The 17,450-nt window shown below is 46.7% G+C and overlaps 1 protein-coding gene across 1 annotated transcript; it reads right to left on the bottom strand.

The window, feature by feature from the left end:
• Nucleotides 1-2,966: 2,966 nt before the first annotated feature.
• LOC142572245 (uncharacterized) lies at nt 2,967-9,059 on the bottom strand. The gene is made up of 3 exons (XM_075681218.1): nt 8,252-9,059; nt 3,923-4,168; nt 2,967-3,857 (listed from the first exon to the last, which is right to left on the bottom strand). Exons 1-3 carry the CDS (start codon nt 8,549-8,551, stop codon nt 3,120-3,122), a joined length of 1,284 nt encoding a protein of 427 aa, XP_075537333.1. The 5' UTR covers nt 8,552-9,059; the 3' UTR covers nt 2,967-3,119.
• Nucleotides 9,060-17,450: the final 8,391 nt, after the last annotated feature.

The following is a 17,450-nucleotide window of genomic DNA, read 5'->3' as shown; positions in this document are numbered from 1 at the left end:
GGGGTGGCAGAAAGTTAAGTGGACGGATAAGATTAAGAAGTTTGCAGGGACAACATGGCCACAATTAACACATGACCGGGGTAGCTGGAGAAGTATGGGAGAGGCCTTTGCCCTGCAGTGGGCATAGCCAGGCTGATGATGATGATGATTATAACACTGTTGAAGGGCTGATGGATAAAAGAAACTCACAATGGGGAAAATGTTGCACTTGAAATTAGTGAAACACGAAATCAAAATAGCATGCACTCACGAGCATCTGTGGTTCTTTGAGGCATAATAAAACTGCTTATATGCCACATTGGAAAATTGACAACCCCAGAGAAACTTCTGTCTTCACTGCTGCTGTCATTCAAAAATTGTTTTGTTGGACAAAGCTAAAATTTTGCGTCCTTTATTGAAGGGCTGCTAGGAGCACAGGAGGCTAGTTTCGACGATACTGCCAGCCAAAGTTTTATTTTTCCAGGATCTCCAATGTGCCGAAATTCATGAAATATGACAAATAGTTGAAGTTCAGTCATAATTTCTGATGGTGCATGATGTTGCTTTTAGAAGAATTCCAACAGAGATTTTGAATAATGCATAGAAATACTCTCTGTCAAATTGATCGATTTCTATAGGCACGGTAACAAGATTCAAAAACCCATTAAATTATATGAATCCGCAAAACGTGGTCAATTCGACTACTCCCAAATTCTTTTTCTCTGCAATGCAGGTGCACTTGTAATCTTATGCGTTGGCTTTAGAAGAATTCCAACAGACATGTTTAATAATGCATACAAAAACTATCTATCAAATTGATCAATTTCTATAGGCATGGTAACAATAGTCAAGAACCCGATCAATTACTTACGTCCATCTGTAAAACATGGTCAACTCAACTATTTTTTTTTCTTTGCAATGCAGGTGCACTTGTAATCTCATGCATTGGCTCTTTTTCTTTCATGTTTTGGTGTTCTGAGCACTCCTTTAGGTCTTTATTTCTTACAGGAAATGTAACCACATGAAGACCATTGTCACTACTATCATGACATGGGTATGCTTGGAAATGTTTATTTAGTCCAGTTATTCCCTTCAGGCACCAATAGATTCTACTCATGGAAAGTTTAGTTTCATTATATTTCTTGTGCCTTCAGAATCATGAAAACCATACAGCTTCAGAACGAATTTGGAATTTTGAATTCCCAGGCAAGTTCTGTGAAGTTTACAGAATGTGAACTCCATGCGAGAATTCTTTACAGGAATGTCAGATATGAGAATATTTATTATTTTATGTCTAACACACCTGAAAAGCACCTGTCCAGACATTTCAAATATATGTCTCATGCAAAACATTGTGAGAACAATGAAAGAAGTGAACTTGCTACATGACGACTAACTGACACCAAGGGCCAATTTGCAGCTGTCTACCTTCCAACTCAGTTTACTAAAGCACTTTACACTTAAAGGGGTCCTGAACCAACCCTTGGGCTTGGTGAAAAAAGTATGTGGATAGCATACACTGCTGTGAACATCGGAGCCAAGTTTTACTTATTATATACATCCTTATATAATAATACATATTATATATTGACAATCCTCGGTGATTAAAGCTACTCAACCGGTTTAGCACTTTTTTATTAAGGTTGCTTGCACCATTTGCATAATCTCCTTCTTAATGCTCTAAATACCGCCAGCGCGTTTCTCAGCATTGCACTATGCCATAAGTGCAAAATGATGTTCTGATTCTTAGAGACGTTACTGCAAGATGCCATCTTCCCTATGGTGTCATGCTCTGCTTGCTTGTGGCGTACTGAATATCATTCGTTAAAGTTGGCATGCATGAATGGCGACGCCTGCACACACCCATGTTTACTCCTTTGCACGAGGTCCAGCGTTCCAGTGGGGGTACAGAGGGGCATAGCCAGGGGGTGGCACACCATCCCTGCAGACGCGCCTCGCCCAAAGCAGGGTTGCCAGGTTTGGCTACTTTGTGCCAAATTGGCTACTTTTGAAGGCTTGTGGCAAGAAAACTTTCGGGTTGGCTACTTGGCTGCTTTCTGGCTACTTTTAAAATAAACATTTTTCTATAACAACCATACGCAAACCAGACAAAATATTACAAATATGTGGTATAATTTGCTGTACTATGCCTCTGATGATATACACACAATGTGCAACGACCATCCTCACCATGTGTATTTGGAAGGGAGGATGCAACCTCCACCTTGCAACCAACGAATTCATTCAACAGGAACACCTTCTGGCTCATTCCATGGCATGTCTCCTTTTGTAGTTGATTGCTCAGAACATTTCTTAAGTGATAAGAAACCCTGAATAGTATATGATATTCCCATGGAAAGTTGAGATATGGCACAGGGATACATTTGCGAATGACTAAAGAGAGAGAATTGTTCACACAACATATTCGCTGGTACTAGAGTTCAGTGACCACTACTTGTGTTTACTTAGTCGTCTATATAGGGATAACAATTCTTGAATATGAATATGGAGCCACCAGTTCTAACTTGATCTCTAAAGTCACATTTTATATAAGTCACAGGCAGTAAACAGTTTCAAAATAAGCAGTTCATAAATGGCTACAGCAATGTTTTCTTTGTGGCTGGCCATGGCAGCAGCCTGGCGACTTTTTTTGGCTACTCTTTAAGCACTTTTCAGCTACTTCTCACGATTTTCGGGCAACTTTTCACTTTTTGAACCTGGCAACCCTGCCCCGAAGTTTCTGTGCTAGTATGCGTCATTCCAAGTCCCCCGTCCCCAATCAATTGGATGCCAGTCCCCCAGAAAAAAATTTTTGGCTGTGCCGCTGAGCATATAAGAGCGTTCTTCCATGTACCAACAATGTTTTCACATGATAGTAACTTTTCAACCATTTGTAAGTACCTGTTAGCACGATGGAAAACGCCACAAAGCCATCAGAGCCAACCTGTTGGGGCGTGTTTTTGAAAATCTAGGTAGGAAAGAAAAACTGGCATTGGTATAGAGTTTATGAAGCGTTTGCTACAGGAAAAGAAAGAACAGCACTTCGAGGACTGTTGGGAGACCTTGTCGTGAGTTAGACGATAGACATGGCTTTTTGATCGCTTTGCATTTACAGCATTCTAAGATGCCAACTTATGATTTCATAGTCTGTCACCCGTGTTCTCTTCGTCCCCAGGTTTTGGTTCCGTGTGCTCCTTCCTTTGTTGCTGCTGGTGGTGTTCGTTGCGTTGTGGCAGGCGCTGCAGCGACGCCGCGCGGTAGTCCGATGAGTCGTCTTCCTTGGGCGAAGGCGCAATGTCCGCGTCCAGGTCATCGCCACCTGTCCAGGGCACTAACTGGTTACCCTCTTCCGAAGCCTTTAACGGTGGTGTTGCCGTGGGCGTTGCGTCTTCTTGCTGCCACTGCTGCATCTTGGATGGCAAGGCGCCAACGCCGCCCCTCTCCTCGAGCTCGATGGGCACGTTCTCGGCCTGCGGTCGGGGGTCGTCGAAGCCGTGTCGCTCGGGAGGGCTGTAATCGGAGGTGCGCGAGCTGTTCAGGCGCCGGCGCACGTTCAAAATGGTGTTCTCGCGTATGGGGTCCCCGTGGCGAGCGTTGCGCGACAACGCCATCGCATTGGTGCGCGCCGCCGAGCCCCGCGTCGTTGGGGGCCACACTTCCACTTCCTCGGTGTCGCGGTCCGCCTGCGCGCCCAGAAGCTTCGGCGGCCGCGACGGGCGCTCGGTGGCGCCGCCCGACGAGCTGCCTCCGGTGTGCCGGTTCTGGCGCCGATTCTTCGTCACCAGCATGCTCCGGGTGTCCGGCCCCTTGAGCGGACCGAGACCCTGCTGTGGCGTGTTGGTCCCCGAGCTATTGGTACCCCCGCCTCCCGCGGCCCCCTGCAACGCCGGAACACACGGTCGCTGCGCGCACTGCCCACATTCAGGGTCCGCGTAGCACTCACCTGATCGGGGATGCCCGGCACGTCGGACGGCGGCCGCACCGCCGACTGCCCTGACGTCGACACCGATCGCAGCTCCCGGGTGACCATCGAAAGCTCGCTTTGCCAGTTGGTGATGTCCTCAATGAGCAGCCGGAAGTTTGCGCGCATGTTCTCTTCCATTTCGGCGATGTCGTTGCTATACAATGCCAGAAATTCTGTCGCACGGTCGTGACAGTTGAGTACGCTCCGTGTCATCGTGACTTTGTCCTGCGTTGAGAAACACGGTCTCACAGACAGCTGTTGAAAACCTTTGTATCACGTACACTGCGGATATGTCACGCGGTCAAAGCTGTAATAGTGCCCCACCGCCACACCGCCTGGAAAATCGCCGCAGAAGTCTCGGGGAGCCGTTACTCGCGTGCGCACCAGGAAGCTGCGTACATTCCGTCGTGTTCCTGGACATCTGGCAAGCAGGAATCGCAAGATGTAAGGATTATTCGATTCTATTGATTTCTTATCGCCCATTTGTGTGAGTGGCTGATATTGGCAACAAAGACCTGGTGAGATGGATCAAATGGGGCTAATATCGGAGGCGTTGTTAACAAGCGGATGAAGGTGTCGAAGGCGTCGGCTTTTCCCACAATGCGTAGGATATGCATAATAATTCTTTCCTATTTTTTGCGTTAGTCCGTCCCGCCCGTGACAGCACTATAACGTTAAACAGCTCATCACCTTTCGTTCGATACGCAGCAGGAGAAGATATTTCGATGGCCTGGCCGTCTGTATGCATTCACCTAGATTGTATTTGTTGACGTTTAGCATAAAAACTTGATATCTCCCGAGATATGTAAAGCTGTACTTTTCAGAAGGTGTCGATGGGGCTCTTAGAGACGAATCTAATGCAACCAAATTGGTGATTTTTTTTTTCATGGCGTACTCTGATAATCTACTGAGGTAAGTACGCGTATTTACAAGCAGCACATCTCTCTTATCTGCTATTGCACTTCTCTCTCGCTGTGGTGTTGTGGCTAAATAGGGGCCTTAAAGAACAGTCGAAGTTCATAAGTGTACATGTAATAAAAATATGGCAATGACTAAAAAAAGTGTGCTATGAACACACAAGTGATATTAGTAATGGATGGTCACGTGGTATGTTTCATATTTCGCGGTGTTTATTTATCAGTCGGAAAAAATGAGTACGCCATTAGTACGTCGCTGAAAATACCCCAGTTAGATGTCCCTTGGCTGTGCCTACAACTGCCTCATTGACACTTCTATAGTTAGGGTAGTACCTCTGGTGCTAGATATCTACAATTACTTCAATAAATCTCTGTAACGAAAAAATTACTGGCGGATATTACACTTTACTGGAAACAATATCCACTAGGTTTTCTTCGAGTAATGCAATTGCACTTTTTTTAAATCTTGGTGCATCATAGTTAATTGGGACGCCCTGTATATATTTATGGCCTGTGCAGGCAAGTGACGATGTTTCCATCCAGAATAAATGTTGTAACTTATGGGAAGAGTTTCTCCTTTCTTTTTTTATGAGTCGCTAGCATCGCTTACTGGAAAGAGAAGCAATACTGAAATACACAATTCTCGTGCATTTCACACGCCATTGATAAATGGCTCTGCCGAAGGGGTCACTGAAGTCTATAGGTTTTTTCGGGGTCAAAGAAGCATACAAAGCAATTTGAAGCGAGGTGAAGGTACAGCAACATATTCATAGACCATCCGTACCTTTAGAGATAATTGGTAATTGGCTACCTCCTCCTGTTTTAAAGATATAATGAAATTTTTTCTGTGTATATATTTAAATATATTGTGCATGTGCATGATATTCACAGTGGAAATTTAAAACAATGTTGAAGTGAGGAAATACGGATGAGGCAGCCGCCGCTGGTGCTTCTAATGCGCTTGTCCTCCTATTGTCAGGATTTGCAAAAATAAAGCGAAACTATTATATACATGAATTAAAGGCCGGGCACGTCCGCGCCAACAGTGATGCAGTAAGCGTTTGCCCACAATAAAATTTTAAGTGAGAAGGTAGAGGCAAGTCAAAGGAAAAAATCAAGTGATGTGGATGACAAAAATCTGGTAATGACGCTTGAGGTGTGTGTTTGGGGGTGGAGGTTGGCTTTGGCATCGCCGGGGAGGAGGCTCGCCCCCTCCCCCCAGGAAAGCTCTGGGGGGGGAGGGTAGGCTTGGACCCCGGAGCACCCTGCCCCCCCCCCCCGTCTTTGTAGTCGGCGCCTATGCGAGTCAGTCCTGACGGATATGCTCCGAACGACAGGCTGTCTCTAAAGAAACAAGACAACTGATGAAGTTTGGTGAAGCTCTGAATTTGTTACAAACCAGCGGGATCAAGGTATCGTTACGCGAACGTCGCTTCGCCCTTCCACGCATCAAGTCTCTTGAATTCGTCATCCCAAGGGAAGGCGACTGCACAGGACCGGACAAAAGCGCAGCCGTGTGCTGCGTCCCCGATTCCCAAGCACCAGAAGCAAGTCATTTTGTGGCTGCAAATCGCTAGTTTGATTGTACCAGCGTTTCGCAGAGAACTTTTCAAAGTTAGTAGCTTCTCTCCAAATGCTCATGACATCCACGTGTTCCAGTATAGACACCACAATGTGGGCATCCCCATCCAAGCTCCAAGCCGTAGACTAAGATCGAAGAGACAGAGCAGCCTTCGCCATAAACGTAGGTCGGAATTTAGGCACTCCGTTCTTACCGTTTGAAATAACATAGGCACATACCCAAGTTTCCCCTGCGACGGTATCGCCCACTCCCAACAGCCCACTCTTATCGGCCGTGACGTTGACGCGACGAGTCAGCTTTCGCAAGCTGCCACCAACTCTGACAAAGCTGAATGCTGTCTCAAGGAATGCTCTCTTTCATAACCGAACTCATCGGCCCTACAAACTCGTGCGCTAGCGATCAAGCCCACGAGAAGCTCGCACGTGGCTTCATTGGCGTTTGCCGGTTGGCTGGACAGATGACCCCAGCTATACTTAACGCTCTTCCAAGTTTTTGGCTCCGGACCTCGCCTCCTCCATTATGCCAGAACAGTGCGTTTTTCTCGAATCAAGCTTTGCGCCGCCCCAGCCTCACCTGTGGAATCGGTAAACACACCACCACCTGGTAGTGATGCACGACTCTCTCCCAACTGTGCTCACCAAGAGACATCTCGCCCAAGAAACATATGAGCCGCTGTCTAAACGTCAACGTCAGTTTCTCGATTACCTCAGAGACTATGTGCTTAACCGAATTGTGTGTTCGTGTCTCGACTGTCTGCGTTTAACTGTTATACTTGCTGAACTAAAATTGCTATGGTGTGCTTAATTTAGCCTGCCCAACCAACAGACTTCGTCCTCCTAAACAAGGCAGTGATGTGAGGGCGCTCCTCCGGCAAACCCTCTTGTCTCGTGCGTTCCGAGCGAGCCGACAGATCCACGTGCGAGAAACCAGTCGACTCCTCCGTCGTGGAAGCTGCCTGTTTGTTAAGCCCATTCTCGTATCAAGTGCGAGTCTATTAAACCCTTTTGTAGCTATTCTCAAGCGTCTCAGCCCTGCCTCTCAGCCCTGTCTCAAGCCCTGCGTGTCACAATGGTTATAGGGACGAACGCGCTTTAAGGAGAACGTCGGATGCGTATACATAACATACTACATGTACATTACACAGGGTGTCCCACGTAACTTGATCCAAACTTTAAAAGTGCGCAAATGCCACCTAGCTGGACAAAACCGAGGTAATATCGCTTGCTGTCGCTTGGAGATACTGATATTATTTTTGCATTCTGCCTTATTACATATTTAGTCTTGATCAATCAACTTCTCGGATATTATAGTTAGATGAAAAGCGTCAATGAGAAAATTGTAAAGCAACATGGAAAACTCCCGATACAGCTTTCTGCTGTTAAATACATGCTACATAAAAGTTTTTCCAAGCATAAAAGAAGTCCGCGAATACACGAAAACCTGCCGCGCGACTGGCCGCTCAAGGCAGTTTTTCGTGTATTCGCCGGCCTTTCTCATGCTTGGGAAAGCACTTTTATGTAGTACACATTGAGCAACAGAAAGCTGTATCTGGAGTTTTTTCGTGTTGCTCTACAATTTTCTCATTGACACTTTTCATCCAATTATAATATATTCGACATGTTGATTGATTAATTAAGAATAATTATGTAACTAAGCAGAACGCAACAAAAAAAAAAGAATACCTAATCTGATCGCCTCCAAGCGACGGCAAACAACTTACCTTCATGGTTCTGTCCAGCTACGTGACACCCGCATGCTTTTTTTAATGTTTTGCTCGAGTAACGCGAGACACCCTGCGTGTATACGTACATTGCCGAACACGAAGCGGCCGTCGTTGACGTTGTACGGGTTGAGGCCCGTCCGACCGGCGGCCAGCGCGTCCGACATCTCGTCCAGGTAGAGCCGCAGCTTGCAGTAGCCGAGCGACATGATGGCCGCGCAGAGCAGCGCCACCGTCACGTTGCGCCAGCCGAGCAGGAGGTGGTCGTGGGCGCTGACGCCGCCTCGCCTCCAGGCGGCGCGGCTCTCCTGCGTCTCGGGCGACACGAAGAGCACGGCCACGGTCCACAGGGCCAGCGACGAGAAGAAGGCGCTCGCGTGCCACGACATGGTGCCGCAGCGGCGGAGGACATCATTCCGCGCCCCGCCGCGCCCTGCGAGTCACCATGGCGCAGCACAGCCGGCGGCCACCACCATCTTGATTTTCTTTTTCCTCGTCCCCGCACCATCCCGCTGCGCGCGTTAAGTGCAACACTGCTCGAGCGCTCGCTCGGCCTCGATTGTCGGTGATACGCGCGAATTTCGGCGAGGGTGGAATGGCATAAGCGTTCGTCTACCGAGCTTTGGTATATAGCGGAGTCGACCGGCCTATCGGTGGTCAAAATTAGTTTTCATTACGGCGTATCTCGTAGTTCTTTTGTTGCTCTGGTGTACGTGAAGTTCCATCAGTCAATCGACCGATCGATGATACACGCTATAGCGATGGGCAACGCCGTGATACGAAACCTGAGACGACGTGAAAAGGCTGTCGGTTCCGAGTGTAGCGCCGTTTACTGCGCGCAAATACATATAGCGAGCAGCGAACACGAATACGCGGAAGATTCTCGTAAAACGCACAGCGCACAAGTCTGTCTCTGGAATTGCGCCGTCCAGACGGGAAAAAAGAGGGAAGGAAGGAAGGAAGGAAGGAAGGAAGGAAGGAAGGAAGGAAGGAAGGAAGGAAGAAAGGAAGGAAGGAAATCAACTTTATTCGAGGTCCTGCAGGCCACGAGAGCTTTGGGCTCTCATGGAGTGGGCGTCTCCCACGACGGAACCGGGAGGTTGAGTTTCCTGGCGGCGTCGTGGACCTGCTGGACGGCCCAGAGTTGGGAAGCGAGTTCCGGCATCGTGACGTAAGCGCTGCATGTGCCTTCGGCTCCAATTTGGTAGAAAGGCTGTCGCTATCAAGGGGTTCTAGTGGTTCTACACTCTAAGAACAGTTTACACCCTTTGGCGTGCCCCTTCTGCCACACAACGATAATCGTCATCTGCCTTGATGCGTTTCCTTTCTTTAACGCTGAGAGCCCGGAACTTTCCAGTAACGAACGGCACGCGCGTTATCAGCATAGAACAGTTTACACCCTTTGGAGTGCCCCTTCTGATAACACGCGTGCCGTTCGTTACTGGAAAGTTCCGGGCTCGCAGCGTTAAAGAAAGGAAACGCATCAATGCAGATGACGATTATCGCTGTGTGGCAGAAGGGGCACGCCAAAGGGTATAAACTGTTCTTACACTCTAAAAACAGTTTGCACCCTTTGGGGTGTATATTTGTCCCACAACAATAATCGTCATCTGCCTTGCTTGCGTTTCCTTTCTTGAAAACTCGGCGCTCGCTACTTTCCTGTCGACAATACTGCGTCACACTGATAACGAGCATGCCGTTCGTGACCGGGAAGTGCCGGGCTCGCAGCGTTAAAGAAAGGAAACGCATCAAGGCAGATGACGATTATCGTTGCGTGGCAGAAGAGGCACGCCAAAGGGTGTAAACTGTTCTTACACTCTAAAAACAGTTTGCACCCTTTGGGCTGTATATTTGTCCCACAACAATAATCGTCATCTGCCTTGCTTGCGTTTCCTTTCTTGAAAACTCTGCGCTCGCTACTTTCCTGTCGAGAATGCTGCGTCACACTGATAACGCGCATGCCGTTCGTGACCGGGAAGTACCGGGCTCGCAGTGTTAAAGAAAGGAAAGCGCGGGCAAGTCAGATGACGATTATCGTTGTGGGACAAATATACACTCCAAAGGGTGCAACTGTTTTTAGAGTGTAGAGTGTAGTTTGCGGTAGAGGGGCTCAAGCTTGAGGCAATCTTGCGAAGCTTTAGCTGGATTGATGGATGGACGGATGTTATGAGCGTCCCCTTTGGACCTGGGCAGTGGGTTGCGCCACCAAGCTCTTGTTATTTTATTGCCTAATGTCCTACCTATTTTAAAAAAGAAAAGAAAAAGAAAAAAAACGTTGAATTCTCATAACCAACGTTTCAGCACCCCTTTTGTGAACTTTGTTTTTGTGCGCCTCCGTTGTTTGTCGTTTCCCTACTTTTATTCCACCAATCTTCCAATCACCTCTTACTAATCTCTACTGTTCCCTGCTCTCGCCCCCCTTCCCCCTGCTCTCGCTGAACCCAAGGTCTTCAAGGAGGTCAGTGATTCCTAAATCGACCACTGAGCAGATATCTTCACATTAGAGAGTTTTAGAATAGGGGCCCTAACTGTTTGGGGCCCCAAAGAGCTTTGCGGGCGTTAGCGTTACGGCACGCAGGAGTAAAGAGTTTTAGAATAAGGTTTTACGTATGCGGATAGCGTCTTGCGCTGACAGCGTCACTACGGCGTCAAAGAGAAGTTATTGGAAATAATTAAATAAAATATACCATTTTATGATAGGAATAATAATTTTGACTTGCGTGTATTCGCGTTTAATTACAATTTAGAGGTTATTCTGTAAGCAGCAAACAATTAGTTGCGCTTAGTTTTGAGGAAACCAACTTTGTGCCTTCACCAGCCAAGCTTAGCCGTGTTAGGCCTACGAGCCATAAAATCCACAATCGGATTCGGAATCAGCGGTGTCTAATGGATCAATCTTCATAACACACGCTAGTTGAGAGAAAGCGATAACCGCAGTCACTCCTAGCTTGCGAACTTCACACGTTACCACGAATCGAACCCAGTTTAATGCTAGGTTAGAGCAGTCGCTTCGGTGGCTGCCGCCATGTTTTCTGACGCAAAACTTTTTGCGCCGCTTTTTGGGCTCCCGCTAAATCGGTGAAATAGCGTTCCCAACGCAAAACCCAAACGGAGTTTGCGTCTCGCGCATGCGCAGTGGCTTCGACGCTATTTCTTTGGGGCCCCAAAACGTTTGGGGCCCCTATTCTGAAACTCTCTATTCTAATAAAACATGCTCCATCGTTTCCCTAGCTTTAGCGCAGCAAGCACATGCTTCTTCTTCCTTCTTATATCTCGCTTTATAAGTGCCTGTTCTTAGGCATCCTGACCTCGCTTCGGAAAGTAATGAGCTTCCCTTTGAGTTTTCATAAATTGTTTCTTTCCTGATTTCGTTTTTTTCTCTTAAGTATATAGTTACTCAGGGCAGGTTTCTCTTCCATTGCCGCCACCCATGAGATTATCCCAGTCTCTCTGACTTTCCGCTTGACGTTCTTTGTTGCTGTGTTGCTCATATTACAGGCCGCATGCTTGCTGGTAAGCTCCCTAGTGCTTTTCCTCCACTGAAGTCTCCACTGTAGTTTGCACGCGCTTACAACGCCACCTAGGCGTTGGGCGAAGCAATGGGAGAGAGCCACCTCACATCATCGACCCACGTAAGATTTTGGGAGCTCCGTTATAAGTGCATGTGAACGGAGAAATCGTATTTGTGGGCAACTGTACGGCACCAATTTTGATGAGGTGGTTTGTTTCATTTAAAATGAAAAGTTATAATCTAGTAACTGTAAGAGACGGTTTTTCGATTTACGCCATAAATAGTTTAGAAGTGTTCTTGAAATTTGCAAAATAAAAAAAATAAGTATCAAATTTAAAGCTCTGTTACTCAGCAATAAAGAACGACATAACAATTCTGTTAACTGCATCTAATAATACACCTAACGGGGATAAAGCTGATGTTATGTATCATTATATACCGTTATCACTTGTGAGCAGCACAACTGCGACACCCTCCTAAGCATCGTAACAATGTCACGCAAGCTGCAAATTCATATGTCACATTTCTCTGCTTTAGTTTCTCTAACAGATATGCAGTTGACAGAAATACGATGGCTGCACTTGCTGCGGAGTTACGGGTTTGTAAACTTTCGTGCTTCATTTTCTTTCTTTCTTTTCTCCTTTTTCTTCTTTTTTGAAAGTTCGCCGATCCTCCAAAAAAAATTTGTTTAGAAAATCTTGGTCTTAAATAAAAATATTGCTTTCTTGAGTTTCTACAATGTAACTTTCTCTCTCAGATGCCACAAATTTAAATTGAAATCAGGCGAGCGGTTGTCTCATAAGCGCATTTTACATATATTCGCATGGGAAAATCAGAGTTGGCCCCAAGGTAAAGCTGCAAGTGTAACGTGCGGGCAAATTTTGAAGCGTGTAAGTTAATTAGCGACTGAATGAAATTGCTAAACATTTGTTTTCTGTCTGCTTAGAGGCACTACGTATCGTAATCGAAGTTTCCCCAATGCCCTGGGAGAAGCAAGGCTGGCAGCAACATTATATTTGGAGAGAATGATGGCCGTGTTACGGGTGATTTGCGTCGAAAGTTTCAAGTGCCTAGATCATTTCGGAGTTTTGGAAATAATCACTGAATGAACGTTTTCTCCTTCTTGATTTAGGTGCGTTATTCGAAGCGCGTACTTTGTTTTCTCGGTATTCTTGGAGACCGTTAGACGCGTCATCGGGATTCAATTTATGGGATGATGAGACGCAGGTTGGTTTTTGTAAGAAGTGCCATGCGTATCCGCTACTCCTACTGCTGAAAGAAAAAAAAAAAGGCTGTGGCTTCGTCAGGCTGTCTGGGACAGCATTCTTGTCTGCAGCTCCGCTATCTGTTACAGGACAGATATAAAATAAACGATTTTATTTGATTTTGACGGAGAACTCATGCAAGCATTCCAGAGCGGTAGAAGTCTCTTTTACAAACCGCGTACGAAGCTTTCCCAATGATCTAAAAGAACTGAACTTGCCTCAGAGGTAACATTTCCGGGAAGTTTAATAGAGACCATCTTACGGCTGATGCACAGTGCAAAGTTCCAAGGGTGTCAGTTAATTATGGGAATGCGAAAAGTTCTTTAGGTGAATCTTGCGAAGCGCGGTACGGCATTGTTTATCAGTTTCCTGGGTCCTGGGTTATCAGTGTCTCCGAGTTCACATTCGGTGGAAACTTGAAGGACACTCAATAAGGTACTTCCGGCACAAAATTATCTCTCCCCCCCCTGACACACACGCACGCACGCACACACACACACACACACACACACACACACACACACACACACACACACACACACACACACACACACACACACACACGTGATCTGTTTCCGTATTGCACACCAGTCTAGAATCCGGACGGAGCGGATAACAGCTGCGCTCTTTTTGCTCTCGGCTGGTAAAAAGAAGACTGGCTACCCCTTTCCTCCGCTTTCGGCTGGTTCACGGGTGGGGAAGGATTCGCCTATGTATTGAAACTTTCGCCTCCGAATGCGGAGATAGAGTACCGAGCGTTATAGAGGTGTCACACGGCCACTTTCGATCGTGATCGAGCCCAATCCGGATCGAAATTCTCGACTGCGATTGGCTCCCTTCCGCAGCTTGCCCAATGAAACCAATCGCGATCGAAAGTGCACCCTGCATCATCCGTATTGAATTCGATATTGTATATCTCGGAACATAAACGCTTTTAAAGCATCAAATGAAATGGAGCTGTCGTCGAATACAATTGCCTTCAAGCTTCTACTATAAACATATGCCATAATCTCAAAATTAAACAAAAGCATGTTACATAATTTTTTTCTAATTATCCACTTGCTAATTCTACTGGTTCGCGAAAACTGCGTCCACCGGCCAAAGCGCATAAATCACCCATGAAAGCAAAATACCTGTCAGGGACATTTTTTATTAAAATTACTGATAGTTTACTTTTAGGACCCTGTATATTGAACTCTCAAAGTTATATAGGGTGTTTCAGCTAACGTTAGCCAAGCTGTTCAGCGAAATAAAAAGATCGGCAGAGACACCTGAGAGTGCTTACGTGTGGGAATAATGCCTCGGAACGCCATGAACGCGCTCATGTTATACATTCGTGACGTGGCGCCACCTCCTCCCCATTGGCTGCGCTGTCACCTGCCCAGTGACGCACGCACTAGGCCACAGCTTTAGTCAGCCAGATGGCGGCGACGCGATATGTGCAGTGACGCACACACTAGGCGCACCTTAGTTTAGTCAACCGGAACGGTGGAGCCGCCGTAGCGTCGGGGAAGCGTGCTCATCGCGCATCCCGGATGCCGTGGATCGACTCCCACCCAGACCGAAATTTACCAAATTTACTTTTCAAAGCCGTTAACTTAGTTTGTTTACAGGAACCTCCCTGAGAACTTTGACGTGAAACCGAGTATTTTTTTACGTGTTTTTACTCTTTGCGTCGTCGGCCATTTTTGGTGCCAACTTTCGGTCACGTCGAGTGCGTCGGATTTCCGCTCAATGGGGCACATAATGCTTTCGCATCAAAAGATTAAAAATACGTGGCGCAAGATACATTTATAAGACCTACGGAGTTCTCTGATGACCTGAAAACAAAGATCTTGTAACTGTATCTTCCACCATGTTTTAATTTTTTTTCCATTGAACTGCTTGGCTGACGTTGGCTGGGATGCACGGTTCAATTTTACTAGTTTTATTAAACAGACTGCGAGCTACGCGACTGCTGCTTTTACAAATGATTTAAGCTCCTTCGCGGGTCTGGCAATAAGCTGTTTAAATGATTACTCTTAGGCACGCGTATCGCAATTGCAGAATGGAAGCCGGTCAGAAGCATAGGCTCCGTTTATTAGAAATCTAGAGGCACGTTTCCAAAAATACGCCAGCAGAATAAGGGGCCAATCGCATTGATCTTTCAGTCAACACTTATCTGCACTGAAAAAAGTGAAGTGCTCGTAGGTGTTAACTGGAACAGCAATGCGCTTCGCCTCTCATATTGAGAACGTATTCGATGACAGTGGTGCTAGGCGCATGATTTCTACCGAACGAGAATACGCTGACTGGACTCATTAAACTCGCTAGGGCGTACGTCGCCTTCACTCGACGCTACGCACGTTTCAGCACGCCGTGTGTACAGTCCGAACTGTTTATATAGCCAGGTGTCCGAGAGGCTGCAGCATGTGTTTTACGACTGCCCTGCCTACGTGCCACCTCGGAAGACGCTGGATTACACGATGTGGCAGACATAGGAAGGCAAGCGCTATTTGAAGGTGCAAGTTTGACCGCATTGTGTTACGAGGGCTGTTGCGGACTATCTGCGGAGCGCTGAACAGTATTTGAGGCATTAATGAAACCGCTGCGTTACCTGCTTAACGTATATGCGCGTCCCTCCTTCCTTGCCTCCTCATCACCTTTTGAACAATCTGTCTTGTCCCATTTCCTCCTTCCCATGTGCAGAGTAGCAGGCCAGAACAATTCTGGCCAAGATATCGACATTTCCTAGAATACATTTTCTCCACCTAATGTATACAAAGACCATAAAGCACATGCAAAAGCTATCGTGTACCTCACACGGTTATTTTTTTTTTAATTTTGCACTAGAGTTGGTGAATTTACTTTATATTCTTTTGACTTTACCGTGTCGCTTTTACGATGTTAATCCGCATGTATTTTCCCCCTTACCTCTCTTGCTATGCTGTGGTGCAGAGAACTGCTTAATGCTACGAGCACATATTCTACTTGCCTTCACAATGCTAGAAAGGCCTTGAGGCTGCTGAATTAATTAAAATATTAATAAATAATAATTAGCGCATATATATATATATATATATATATATATATATATATATATATATATATATATATATATATATATATATATATATATATATATATATTGGCAAACAAGGAAGCAAAGCTGCAGCCTGGACGAGCAAATACCTGCCTTCACCGATACTATAGTACAAAATGCTAAGAATATACCTTTGGCTTGGCAGCCTAAAGAAGTAAAACACCACCTAATGGTAAAGAGAGAGAGAGAGAGAGAGAGAGAAATGATGCATAGAAAGCCAGGGAGGTTAACCAGAGGTAGTTCCGGTTGGCTACCCTGCGCGGGGGAGGGTTAAGGGGGATAAAAAGAGAATGGAAGGGGGAGATAGAGAGAGAGAAACAAGCACAAGCAAACCGCGTACACTATGGAGCGGTATAGGGGGCGGCGCTTAAGTCTATCGTGAAGCCCCGTAGACCGCAGGAACCTTAGTAACGCTATAGTACGGCCTTCAGCGCGGAGGTTCTTTCGGAGTATCGACCTAAATCTTTTAGTTCGGATAGTGGACGATCGTCCAACTGGTCCAGTACTCTGCACATCACTTCCCTCTGGGAACTATACCGCGGGCGGATACAGATAATGTGTGCGAGCGTCAAATCGCTGCTGCATGTGTCGCACGTGGGGCTGTTGACCATTCAAATAAGGAAAGCATATGAGTTTGTAAATGCAACGCCCAGCCACAGACCGTACAGCATGGTCTGTTCACGTCGTGTTAACCTAGGCGGTAGAGGTATTCGTATATCCGGAGACAACGAACGCAAACGACGCATGGTGAAAACTATCCAATCCCACAGGGGCAAAGTACATTCATGGGACATCAGCCGCAGCCCTGCCGCAGCGCAGCGCCTGTTCGCGAAGGCGGAACCAAGCCAACATGACTATTTTCATGTGCGTCTCGGTCAAAAGAGGACGGTATGAGCCATGTCAATCTTCTTTGTGTCATCGCGGTAGTCCTTGTTGAAGACGACGAAGCAGTGACGATTCTCCGGTTTCCTTCTTGCCTGACAACTGTCAAGTAGTCACCGTCATCCGACACATCTTCTGAAGCAGAGTAGTACAGCATGTTGTCCTCGCTGCCTTTGTCGCTCATGAGGTGGTTGCGCTTCCTCGGAGCGCTTGATGCTGTGACGTCTATCTTGCCCGGACGACTAGCTGATTCCGTTTCCATCGCCGAAAGTATCGGGAGCGGCGCCTTCCGAAAACACACAAAAGTGCTCGTAAAATGAAAGCAGTAGTAGTTGTTGCGTCAAAACATGGCTAAAAACGGGGTTCCACACATAAGCCACTTCGTCGTCCTCCAGACTCGTGGTAAAGGTAATGCTGTTGATACTATGGACCAAAGGACAGTTAGGTTACCATGTGTGCTTTGCCTTTGCGCCAGGCGCAGCACAGCCGCCCGTGGGCTGTGGCAAGATCGCCGGCTGGACGTCGATTACGAGTACCGTTTTATTGAT

Source organism: Dermacentor variabilis, chromosome 2, assembly GCF_050947875.1.
Source record: "Dermacentor variabilis isolate Ectoservices chromosome 2, ASM5094787v1, whole genome shotgun sequence".
Lineage (NCBI taxonomy): Eukaryota > Metazoa > Arthropoda > Arachnida > Ixodida > Ixodidae > Dermacentor > Dermacentor variabilis.
This window is presented reverse-complemented; position numbering and strand designations above follow the sequence as displayed.